A 12,465-nucleotide genomic window follows, 5' to 3' on the forward strand; every position below is an offset into this window, starting at 1 on the left:
CAAAAAGCAACCCACAGAGAGGCCCCAGAACACCATGCGCTGGTGAGTGAATGCCCTTTTCTGTCCATTGGGGAGAACTGCATTTTCTCAAAATGTTCTCTCAAAAGCATCTTTTGTTGAGTAAGCAAAAAGAATTATCAACTGTTACTGTTGGCTGCCTCTCCTCGTGAGAGGACACTTGCAGACAAATGATGCCCAGACCCTTGAAATCTGAAAGCTGGATTCTCCACAGGAAGATCCATTCATGCTACTGGTGGAGAGCACATGGGTGGGCAGGAAGGGGCTGAGACAAAAGAAAGTCCGGGAGACATTCCTGACGGGCTAGTCCACTGTTCTGATCACTCTATCAGTTTCCCGCTGCAGCTGCAGCAAAGGCATTGCCACCGAGTGACTCCAAACCAGAGAAATATGTTGTTTCATAGTTTTGGAGGCTTGGAGTCTGAAGGAAAGTTGAGCTTAGAGCTGTAATCCTCTGATGACACCCAGGGCCTCTTCCCTATCTCTTTCCAGATTCCAGCAGCTTGCTGGCCACTTTTGGTGCTCTTTGGTTTGCTGCTGCGTGTTGTCACCCCAGGGTCTGACTTCATCATCATCACCAGGTGACCTCAAGTGCTGTGTCCCTGTCTCTTCACATGGTCATGATCTTCGTGGGTTACAGTCATTCTCAGCCCACCGTCTTCTTGTTTGGTCTCATTTTAATTTAAATCTATCTTCAGCTGTTTTATTTTCCTATAAGCTCTCATTGTGAGGTCCTGGGAATTAGAAAGTCAATCTGTCTTTTGGGGAAGGGGGTGAAGGCAATGTCGTAGTTTGAATCATTGCGTGGGTTCAGCCATTTACCGAAAATGATAGTTCTCATACTTTCACTCATTCTTTTGTTTCTCTCTATGCTCCTTCCCCCATGAAGATGAAACCTCTTTGATCTTCTGTGCTTGGGTAGTGGGGTGTCAGGTGGCAAGACTGCTGAACTGTGAAGGCAGGAGTGTAATCGGAAATGTTTGTACCAGTGATTTCTAACAGGTCGGTGATGTGTGCTTTCTTTCTGTCCATAAGTTAGCCTCTGGGCACCTGGGCCTCACACATGCCTGTAGCCATACACTAATGTGCAGCTAGATGACCATCTGCCTGAAGCTGCTAATGAGCAATCATGCCGACCCTCAGGATTCAGAAAGCCAAATGAACAAAATGCCCTGATAAGCGGGGCGAGAGAGGTGGAGGAATCAGTGAGTAAACCAGTGTCTATCCTGAAGGCAAGCCGCTCTGAAGAGGCACACAGGGTACTCTCATTGCCCTAGGGAGGTGGACATATGGGCATACAGACACAAACATGATCTCACAGATGCAGAAGATGCTCCCTGGGCATTCAGGAAAAATGCCCTTGCTGAAGCCTGAAGCTGCTCCCAGATGTTGCAGTTAAGCTGGGACTAATGTGAAGACAGCTTCTGGAAGCTGATAAGAGGAGGGACATGGCTATGGGTGTGTGACCACACCTGGCTATCCATCCCCACCTGAAACTTTTGATGGACACATATGGCACTCTCATCCTTATAGTCTTGTTTCTAATGCAGCTGATGGTAACAGACTAAATTGTAAAGCTGGTTCTAGCTAGAAGCTTCTGCCTATGAAGCCACTCCATAGACAAGGCTCCGAATCTGAGGTAATCAAGAAAGACTGTGGCTGCATCTTGGCGGCTGTGCTAGCCCTCTGACATGGGACAGCTATGAGTTAATCATGTAGAGGTGACAACAAAAAGATAGTACAACTGACAGCATTTAAGATACCTGTAAGGTTGGAGGGAGGTGACACTGGCCCAGTGACTAGCAGCCAGCTGACAGTCAAGGGAACCACTGACGAAGCACGCAGAGATGGAGACACAGGCGCTTCAGCCACCCCTAACTGGGTGGGCATCAGATGAACAGACAGAGGAGTTCAGTGGCTTTTCCTTTCTTGGAAACCCCTCTACTCTGGGAAATTCCTTTCATGTTCCCTTAACTTCTCACCTTTCCTCAATTTCTCATTTTAAAGCTCCCTTCCACTTTGTAATTTCCAGAAGAGTCCTTGTCTTTGATTTTTCTTTTTTTCATTTATGTGAGGCACAAACTCAGAGCCACTGTCCTCAGGTTTATCTTTGTTGAGTGTTTGGCACTTCAGGAGTCTGGTTCAATCAAGCACAGCAGGGCTGCGAAAAAGTCCTGTCACACTAAGAAATGACTCAACACCGTTACTTCTAAGAAGTTCACATTTGGAGGGCTAGCAGACTGCCCAGCAGTCAAGAGCATGCACTGCTCTTCCAGAGGACAGAGGTACAGTTCCCAGCACCCACACAGCAGCCAACAAGGATCTTCCTGACATCCCCTTCTGGACTCTACAGGTGTCAGGCACACGCGCGAAACACATATATACATGCAGGTGAACCACTCATACACATAAAAATAAATAAATAATTTAAAGAACTTTTCCTTAAATTATATAATCTATTTTATTTGAAACAGCTCAAAGGAACCCAGTTTCTGCTAGTCTGTGAACTGCACACTAGCTGTGATAATGTATGATCAGGTTACTGGTGACTGGGATAACTCAGAGGTCTCCTCTCTAGGGTTCTGATTTGGAGCCTACAATACACAAAGAAGAAGCCAGTGGGCCAGGGATGTAGCGCAATGGTAGAGAGCTTAGCAACTGCAAAGCTCTGCATTTTTGTCCAGCAACACACACACACACACACACACACGGCAGCAGCAGAGATACCTATCACCTACCCACATAGCATTCAGGGCTCCCAGACGACTTATCTTTTGGCATTTGGTTTGCTGGCTGTCTCTTTACTACAGCATTGCGTTAGGATATACTTATCTGGCTTTGGCAACAAGAGGCTTTTGAGTCCTCAGGAAGCTTTAATGATAAATTAGGAAGGAAAAAAAAAAGCTTTTTATATCATGTCATGGAGGTGAATCTGTCTGCCCCTTACTCTGCACAGGTCACGAAGCAAATGACAGGGCCAGAAGTCAATGGTACCCAGAACCAAATGTAAGAAAGCAGCCCAAAGATCTACCTGGACTCAAATTAAGAGAGAGAGATGGGGGGGCAGAGAGAGAGAGAGAGAGAGAGTGAGAGAGAGAGAGAGAGAGAGAGAGAGAGAGAGAGAGAAAGGAAAGAGAGGAGATAGTAGACCCCTATCAGCCGTCCCTGCCGCTCTATGTGAGGCCAGGCAACTAGAATATGGACGTGGTGCTCCTACACATGTTCTGCCAGCTGTCTCAGGGAGGTGGTGCACTGGCTGTTTATGACCATGACTGCCCTCCCCCTCCTTGGACTCTCCTTCCCATCGTGCATCACCTAGTGACTTTACTGGGTGTGCCTATGGTTGGTATGAAACACAGTGACAAGAGTCTAGGGCTGCTGCATGCCCAGCAACAGTCCAGATGCTACCCAGGACAGGTGGCCCAAGATTTGGTGCCTTTTCAGTGAGACAAAATGTTATTCCACTGATAACTGGCCAAGGTAATAAGTGGTGCTTGGAGAGTGCCCTGGAGGCAGCTACAGGTCAGAGTGATAAACACTTGGCAAGAGAGGCAGTAGCCTCTCCATTCTCACAGGTCTAGAGATACTGATGCACCCTTATTGATGCAGTTCTGAGTGGGAAGCCAATTATGCAATGGCATCGGATGCCAGAGCACTGCACAGATTTAGCAACCAATTTGAAGAGTGGACCATCAGAATTCTATTCTGCAGTCTGTGGGAACGGAGCTAGGTTTATTATTCTTCACCTAAACAAAACAATTTTAAGAAATAGAATGTTTCTCCAGATGAGTCCAAACCAAGATGTGCTCTGTGTCAGGTGGAGAGAGATGACTGCATCCTACAGAAGGAAAGCATGGGATAGTTTGGAGAGCTATGATTTCCCCCTTACACTGCTCTGCTGGAGGGCATCGGAAAACACAACACACCTTCCTTACCTTTGGAAGGTGGCAGAGAAATAGGCAAGAGTGGGGAAATTGAGATGTCAAATTTCAAAGTAATTTAAAACAATTGCAAAAGTCAACTTGGACATATTATGAGAGAATGTATAATTAGAATACATTCTAATGAAAAGAACGGAGATCTTAAATGGATTGTAGGTGTTTTAAACACCGAGCACTGTCTACAAAAGGGCAGATGTGAGGGTTTTCTTTCTTGAGGCTGTCAACTAGTTCAGCATCCCCTGATCCCAAGGTGAACAAAATATATCAATGCCAATTGTAGACACTGATATTTTCAAGAGATGCAGCAAAGATGAGGGAAGCAGAGACATTCCATGTGGAGGGCCTGGCCTCAGGCCTCTTAGTGATACTTGCTGGCTTTGGATTGTCCACTGGGATCCTGGAGAGGGAGCTGATGCTCAGGTTGGGAAGGTGAATCTGCACAGCCATATCTGGAGATCACAGTTCAAACTTCCGGAAGCAGAGGTGGGAGTGGTGGCACAGGCCTTTAATCCCAGCATGCAGGAGGCAGAGGTAGCAGATTTCTGAGGTTGAGGCCATCCTGGTCTACAGAGTGAGTTCCAGGATAGCCAAGGTTATACAGAGAGACCTTGTCTTGAAAAACCAAAAATCCAACCAACCAACCAACCAACCAAAACCTCGAGAAGGTGCTGAGATCTTGATGTGTCTGCTGCTATGTGTTCATGTGCTGTGCCACCCATGAAACATGTATTTTACCCCCATTCCAGTTCTGCCGCAGTGGCTGAGTCGACAGAGTTTCCCTCTGTCTCCTCTGTTGGCGCTTCTCACCATCCATGCCTCTCCACAAACAAACAAACAAAAAAGCTCATGTCTTACTAATGGCTGGTGCCCATGAAATGATAACTCCTGCATCTCGAGACTCATTAAGTCTTCAAGAGAAGATGCTCATAAAAAAAAAAAAAACAATGGCATGTTATAGATTATGCAGTAAGCCTACATCACAAGAGTGACAAGGCCAGAGCACTTCCCTCCAATGTCAGTGCCCTCATCATCATCTTTAGGAACACTCAAGATGGTCAGGAAGCATTTGCTAAGAACAGTGGGAGAAAAAGGGCCTGGGTTCTTGTCTAGGACCTGGTATGGCACCTTTTCACAGACAATATGTAGGGCTGTTGAATAAACTCAGAGGTATGGTAACATCTTGTACCTTTCAAACATACCCTTCACCATGAGGCGACACAGAGGAAGCAGTTACTGCTGATGCTGAGATATTGCTGACCTGCCAGGAGTGGACCGTTAACAGCACACTCACCCCATGCAGTCTCGTTTTCCTCATGAAAAGTGTTGCCACATTCATGAATTGATAATGACACCTTTGATGTCATCTTATGAATTATTCAATGCTTCGAAGCTTTTCTGGTGTGGACTTCTGCTTTCTTTGCTAGCCCTCTTGGAAAAACAGAATTCAGAAGAAGAGAGGGACAAATCCACGGGTTTGCTCTGTCCTGTTCAGACCTTCTCTTCACACTGTATTCATCACGATCGATGTCCATTTGGCTCAGGAAAGGCCGCTCACCGGGCCATGATGAAGCATGCTTGCCAGCTGCACTATGCAAGCTGCCCTCGTATCTTTAAACAAAGATGGCCTTTCTCCAAACTCTCTTTTGAGTGACCTGACCTCAAGGAGCTGCAGAGGCAGGAAGTTACTGAGGGGGGGAGACTTCATCATTGCCAATGTTTGCAATCTTCATATGTTTTGGAAGACATCATGATTGTATTTCATGTATTCAGCACCAAGAACATGGCAGGCAATTGTGTAGGCAAAGCAGCATTCCGAGATCTCTTTTTCTTGATTCAATAGGATTAAAACCCTCAAGACTGTGTGTGTGTGTGTGTGTGTGTGTGTGTGTGTGAGAGAGAGAGAGAGAGAGAGAGAGAGAGAGAGAGAGAGAGAGAGAGAGAGAGAGAGTGCAATAAATTAAAGGGCCATGTTCAATTTATTGAGGATAAAAGTGTCAACTGTCATTTTCAGGTTGGGAACAGAAGATATTGGCTATTTGGCATCCCTTCAGAGTGAAGTCTGGACCAGGGAGGTAGGCCCTCTGAAAACACTGAAGAACAGTGAGGAGCAAGCCCACAAGTCTCACTGGAGGGGAAAGCTGCCGACTACCATAGCCAAGCTGTGGTATCAAGTGAGTGGGTGTGAGGAGATACAGAATGAGGAAGAGATGAGGACACAGTGACTAAAATAGGTATAGAAAGGGGCATGGCCAGGTGGAGTAGAGCAGCACAGTGGCTCCAGTGGAGTGCCTGGGCTGGCTGGTCACCTCTAAGCAGTTCCCTCCTGGATGGGCATTTCCGTTTCTGGGATTTGAAGATGCTCACTCTCCAGGCAGCAGGACCAGACAACATGAAAATATGTTCCATTTTCATATCAGCATCAATAACATATCATATCATATCATGTGTCAATAAACTAGGCAGAGTGTGGGGAGATCTTTACCATCCAGACAAAGCTTTGGAAGCTCAGTAAACACAGACAGATAAATGTTGGGTTAGAGATGTTGGGGTGACACTAAACTGCTCCTGGGGCTTTTCATTTGGGGGTCCCATAGGCTGCTGTTAGAAGCCATTGTTAAGTTGGAGGCAGTTTGCTCTTCTCTGTTTCTAAAACTCTTCATTCAGCTGATGAATGTATTTGGCAGGGGTGGGGGTGCTGAAAAAAAAATCACCCAGATCCTACAGGTATCTGTCGGAGAAGGGCCACGATCCTCTTAAAAGAGCGTCTACACTGGGCAGTAGATGCAGCCTCTGCAGAGGATGCTGGCTTCCACTTGTCATCACTATAGGTGTGAGGTCACTGCAATTCCAAAGCAGGTGCAAAGGTCTTGAGAACAGAGAAGTCGCTAGACAAGTTCCCGGCAGCCACTGTGCTGCTGCAGGGGGGCCTCTAGGACATTGTGTCTGTTAATGGGTTTATTCCCATCCCCAGGAACAGTAATGTCCCCATCCAAAGCTTTATAATCTGATTTCCCCTTTTGCTTCAAATGTGTAATGTATCTCAGCACTTTAAATTTAATAAAGGGAAATTTATTAGGTCCATCAGCTGTATGCATAAACAGCAATGCTGCATTTGTTTAGGAAAGTGGCACAGGCTCACCAGCTACAGTAGAGAGATAATAAAGCATGCTTCGCTGGGGATTTTAAGAATTTATAGGAAAATTAACTTCTGGTTTCATTCTCATCTTGGCTAAGGAATAATAACATTCCCTTAATACAGTTATGCCTTTAAGCAACTTTATGTCCTCAGCTTGATTACAGATTCTCGGGTCTCACAGCATGGAGAATGGTGAAAATTAAATTAGGTGATAAGAACTGCTGTAGTCATGTTTCTCAAAGTTTTAGTGTTGATAAGAAATGTTCAGCGAGGTGGCCACCTCGCGCACCTGGAGAAGTGGTCACACATTATCAGCACAAAACATCTTTTCGGGTTAACATTTCTATGCACACACTTGAGCACTCTTTCTCTCAAAGAAAGGACAGGATAGCAAGGGCTGGAGGTGCATGTCAGTGATACAGCACTGACCTGCAATACATAAGGCCCTGGCTTATACCCTCCAGCGCTGCAAACAGACCCAGCTTAGGGAAATGCTATGGTGGAGAAGCCAAGGAATCTGCAGAAAATTCCCGATATGCATATAGACCAGTGCTTGACGGGAAAGTCTTGCTATTGAGATGTGAAGTGGATTATGTGATGATTAAAACATTTCCTTTCAAGCAGAGATCAAATATTCTTAGAAGCTTCTGGGAGCAATTTGATAACAGAAAATGTTCCCAAACATAACTTTGTCAACCAGTAGATGCTTTTGGTGGTAATGGTGATCAGACCCTCTCACAGTATGTTTTTCTACATCTGATCCCAAGGCTGGAAAAGTCAACAGGATGTATTCGTCTTGGGAGTTAGATTTCTCACAGAGCAAAAGAAGTTTCTAGGTTTGACCTTTCCCCTCTATGCCGTGGTATTTAGAAAACTCTACAAAGAATATTCACACCATGACTTGTGAAAGTAACTACTTATTTCCTTTATTACCTTTTCTTCCGAACCAACCAAATGACGTTTTGCCTTCAAATCTTTCTCCTAGGGAAAGCTGGTGATTTCTGGGTACATGTTTGGTCGCTGTGAACTGCTATGGAAAGGCTATGACTGGCAATGTAGAGGCATGAAGACGCTGACATGGTATTGCATATCCCTATGTATGGGACAACCTGCAGCAGAGAGTGGCTCAGGGCAAAATATTCACAGGGCTGAGTCAGGGACCCCCGAAGTGCTGCCCCAACACAGTTTGGATTAAGCTGGGCATGGTGCTACATATCTGTTGTGCTGTGCTAGCCACTGGAATGGCTAAAGTGTGAGTCATTTTAGCTCAGGGATACCAACATAGGGATACCAGAGAGAGATTAGGGTGAGAGGATAGGGGCCGCGGAAGGGCACAACAGATGCACATGGAGGGAGGGCGGCTTCATCTTATACAAATCCTCTCTTCAAAGCATGGCCTATTCTTCACATGCATTCCTCAATACGTAGTCTATGTTATCAATAACAAAAAACACATCTCACCTCCTTGAACCATCTTTTCAAAGAAACCTTCTCACTGCGATCGCCAACGGCAGCAGTCCTGATAATTCTCACCGCCCATAAGATCAACATTGCCATAAACGAGCTAAGGATAACCAGAGGCAGCATGGGGGGGGGGGGGGGGGGGAGGTCCGCTCACCTGTGAAAGAGGACCTGGCTGTAGGCATCTAGTACGTGGGCGTGGCTGTGCAGCAGAACAGTGTTGTAGCCCACCAGTGCCACCATCATGATCAGCATTTTTAACTCGTAGTTCACCCTCAGGAAAACGGAGCAGGAGATCAAGCCAAGGATACAGCTGTATATGAAGTACTGGGACAGGGGAAGAGGACAGAAAGACAAGCATTTAGAACCGCTAAGAAACCCCAGCCAGTTAAATCTGGGGACACCATCCAACAGCTGGGGTGACCACGAAAGCTGGCTGAGGCGGCAGGGTGTGAATACCTCTGATCTGACGGTTCATGCCTGGCTGGGTTTGCTTCATGAGTTTCTGAAACAATCTGGCATAACAAAACCAAACCAAAACAAAGACAAAAAAAAAAAAAAAAAAAAAAAATACTACACAGCCAAACATTTCACAAAGAGTAACACTACTAAAACTGAAGACACGTTCTGCAGAAATGCCATGTATTTCACGAAAATGAAAGTAGTGTGACACCATACACATTTTTGGAATATTTAGAAATGATAATAGGCAGAATCTTTCTTTGGCTTGTCAATTTGTTGACTCATGAAAGCGATTCATAATTCACTCCAGACAACTCCATTAAAAGCAGCAGACTGCCTGACACTTTACGAAAAGAGAACATATATGTCAGCATAGACCCGCAGAATGTAGGTTGAGAGCTTAGGCCATGGAAACACATGGAGTTTGACAGGTGCCACAAGAAATTAAAAGCATTGTGTAGGATGCTGGAACACTGCTTGTCAGTCCACAGGAAGCTGTAAGCCTGCCCACTTCCTTGACCATCCCCTCCTCTCTGTCATTCATCTGTAGGCAGGCACTGGAAAGCCCTGCATTCAGCCTTCTTCCATCACTCATTATTAGTGCAATGACTTTTGGCTAGTAATGTAACTGCATCTTCATCGTACAGTGAGCGTCATGATGCCATCCTCACAGTTCTATGCAAAGAACAGATGCAGAAAGCCCAGAGCCCAAGCTCTCTAGCCAAAATGGACTTGCTAAGGGCTGGGGGAGTATCAATTCTGAATGCTTTCTGTTACTGCGTCATGGAGATTTTAAGAACAAAGAGCTGAGTTTCTATTCCAGTGTTCTCAGGACAGGAAGAACATGGATTGGACTGGTTCATAAGGCACCCAGTTGTGATTTCAGCTCAGTGAAGCATCACATGTGAACTCATGCCTCAGGTAAGCCATTCCCATGAGTCTACATGGAAGGTTACTGATGTTAGCTCCTGAGTCCTGTTCTCATGGAAGAAGAGGGTTGGAAAAAGAAGTTCCAGTGGCCATAGAGCAAGGTTTTGCTTTGTAACAGGAGTACCCTACTGAATGGAGGCATTGTGCAGGCATTAGGGCGAATGCTTTATTGTGGAGAGAATTTGCCTCTCACATTCTTCTCCTCAAAGGAGCCAGCAGTCCCAACCTAATGATACAACTGTGTTGCTCTAGCAGAAGTTATGGTTCTCTTTGCATGGGTGCCTGGCAGTCACTCTCCGCTGAGGGTGGCAGGTCCTTATGAGATAATGAGTGTTGTAAGCATACACACTGTTCATCAATGATTACTCAGTGTTGCTTCTCCACTACTCTGACCCTCCACAGAGCAGAGAGAGACAAAGGGCGGTGATGAGATTACTCAGGCCAGTGTGGACAAATGAAATAAGAGAAATGTGAAGTCTTCCTCACCTTACAGTGGGTTTCTTAAAATCAGCCCTGATTACATCTTAGGCAATTTGTCAAGCAAGCCTTAGGGGGCTTCTGAGGACTCACGGATATAATGTGCTTCTGCACTGTCTTGCCTAGGCTAGCCCCTTGGTGGGCTATCCACTCTGTGGTGAGCCCCAGGAGACCTGAACAGAATGTTGGTAGTAATTTGATAGAATTAACTTGGCTCATTTGAAACTAACAGAACATGAAGGTCTTGCATGCATGATTTTTTTTTTTAAATTGGCGCTCTTTAGTATTGGTGGTCTACCTTGTATTGCATAGTGGATTGGAAATTAAATGAACAAAACAAAACGAAATTAGGGTCTTCACAAAAAGCGTATATGAGGTCCTGACTTGCAGCCTGGTGGTTCCTTGCTCAGGTGACAGAAGGACCCCAAGCTGTTCTTAAACTGTGAGGGCGCCCTAAGGGCTGAGTGCGGAGGGTGTCTACCGCGGGTTCCTGGCCTGTCTGCTTCACACACAAGGTCATTTCAGCAAGGAAGAGTGTCCTACATCTTCCTTGTGCCACTCACCTCAGAGAACTCAAGTGGAGATTGTATGCAACAACACAGAAAACTCAGAGAGATTATACACAACAATGCAGAGATCTCACGTGGAGACTGTGTACACCAGCACAGGGAACTCATGTGGAGACTGTATGCATCAACACAGACCACTCATGGAGATTATATACAACAGTGCAGAGAACTCACATGGAGGCTATATACCACAACACAGAGACTTCAGAACAGTGCCTTGCCCAAATCTACAGAAAATTTATGTTTTGGGAATAAGAGTATTAAGATTTTGTCACTATTTGTTAAAGATTGGGAGTCTTCATAAATTGTAATTCTAAATGGGTTTTTACTGATGTCTTATGAAAATTATCAGCCAGAAGCATCTGATGTTAAAATTAGAAGTATATAAAGCAACACAGTACAAATGAGAGTGTCTATGGCTCCCAGCACCCTCAGTCAGCCAATACAGCAATCATCTACGTGTCTTTCCACGCTGCCTACATAATTTACTATAGATATCTTTTCACAACGTTGCCATCATATTTCTTGAGATGATTTTAAATAATACTTTTTAGTAATTAACTATGAATGTTTTAAAAACATTTTATTTAAAGGCTGAGTTTAATTCTATTATGTGGTTATAATGAAATGAATATTTCAGAATTGTATTTTTCCACCTTTAGTTTATTTTTCTTTCTTGTTATGTAAACACTTGAACCAAAGCCTTTAGTGGATGAGCTGTTCAGTCTTTAAAATTAACCCACAAATAGGCTTTCAGTGTAGATTTCATATGCTTTTAAGTTTAAAATATTAAATATCTTGATGAAATGTTTCGTCAATACTGTACTTTTTATAATTATTAAAGTTGCAATGAAAAGAGTTACGTCATGGCCAGCAATAAGTGGAGCCTTCTTCCTCAGACCTTCCCATTTGCTTTTAGTCTTAGACTTCCTATAACATGGGTTTAGATATATGCGGACTTGTGATGCTGCCATGGGTGACGCTGCTAAGGCAGAAGCCATGGCACTTTCTAGATCTTCTGGGGCTTTTGAACTCCTGAGTTTGCCATGTGGTGTATGTCCTATGGGAGATGCCAGTGTGGGGCTCCTTGACCAGAATCTGCTGTCCGAGGACTTATGATTAGAATGAAAGTCTAAGTTGAGGTGGTATCTGAGACCGAGAACCTCGTAATGTTTAGGCCGAGGTTACAGGCAAACAGCAAAGTTCTACTGAGCACAACTTTCTTACCGGGAGGAAAAACAAGTTCCGTGCATGAAGAATTGCTGCCTGGTTATCCAAGACTGAGAAGTTCGCATTTGATGCATTGGCAGTTGGAAGGGTTGTCTCCTCAGAGTCACTCAGGAAAAACTGTGAAGAAAAATTTTTTTTCAATGAATTATTACAGATTGAGCAGAACAGGTAACAGGTGGGAGCAGCATTTATTAATGGCTGCGTTTCTTAGGTGCAGCCAGTGAATAGTCTAGGATCGCTA

At 44.8% G+C, this 12,465-nt stretch overlaps 1 protein-coding gene across 1 annotated transcript in view; it reads right to left on the minus strand.

Annotated features, from left to right (window-relative positions):
* Positions 1-12,465, minus strand: part of Adcy2 (adenylate cyclase 2) — a 364,093-nt gene that overhangs the window by 37,864 nt on the left and 313,764 nt on the right. Inside the window, exons 17-18 of the mRNA XM_051151053.1 lie at positions 12,222-12,341; positions 8,714-8,883 (exon numbers count right to left, since the gene is read on the minus strand). Coding sequence (XP_051007010.1) covers positions 8,714-8,883; positions 12,222-12,341 — 290 coding nt within the window. The remainder of the gene's footprint in view (positions 1-8,713; positions 8,884-12,221; positions 12,342-12,465) is intronic.

Source organism: Acomys russatus, chromosome 9, assembly GCF_903995435.1.
Source record: "Acomys russatus chromosome 9, mAcoRus1.1, whole genome shotgun sequence".
Classification (NCBI taxonomy): domain Eukaryota; kingdom Metazoa; phylum Chordata; class Mammalia; order Rodentia; family Muridae; genus Acomys; species Acomys russatus.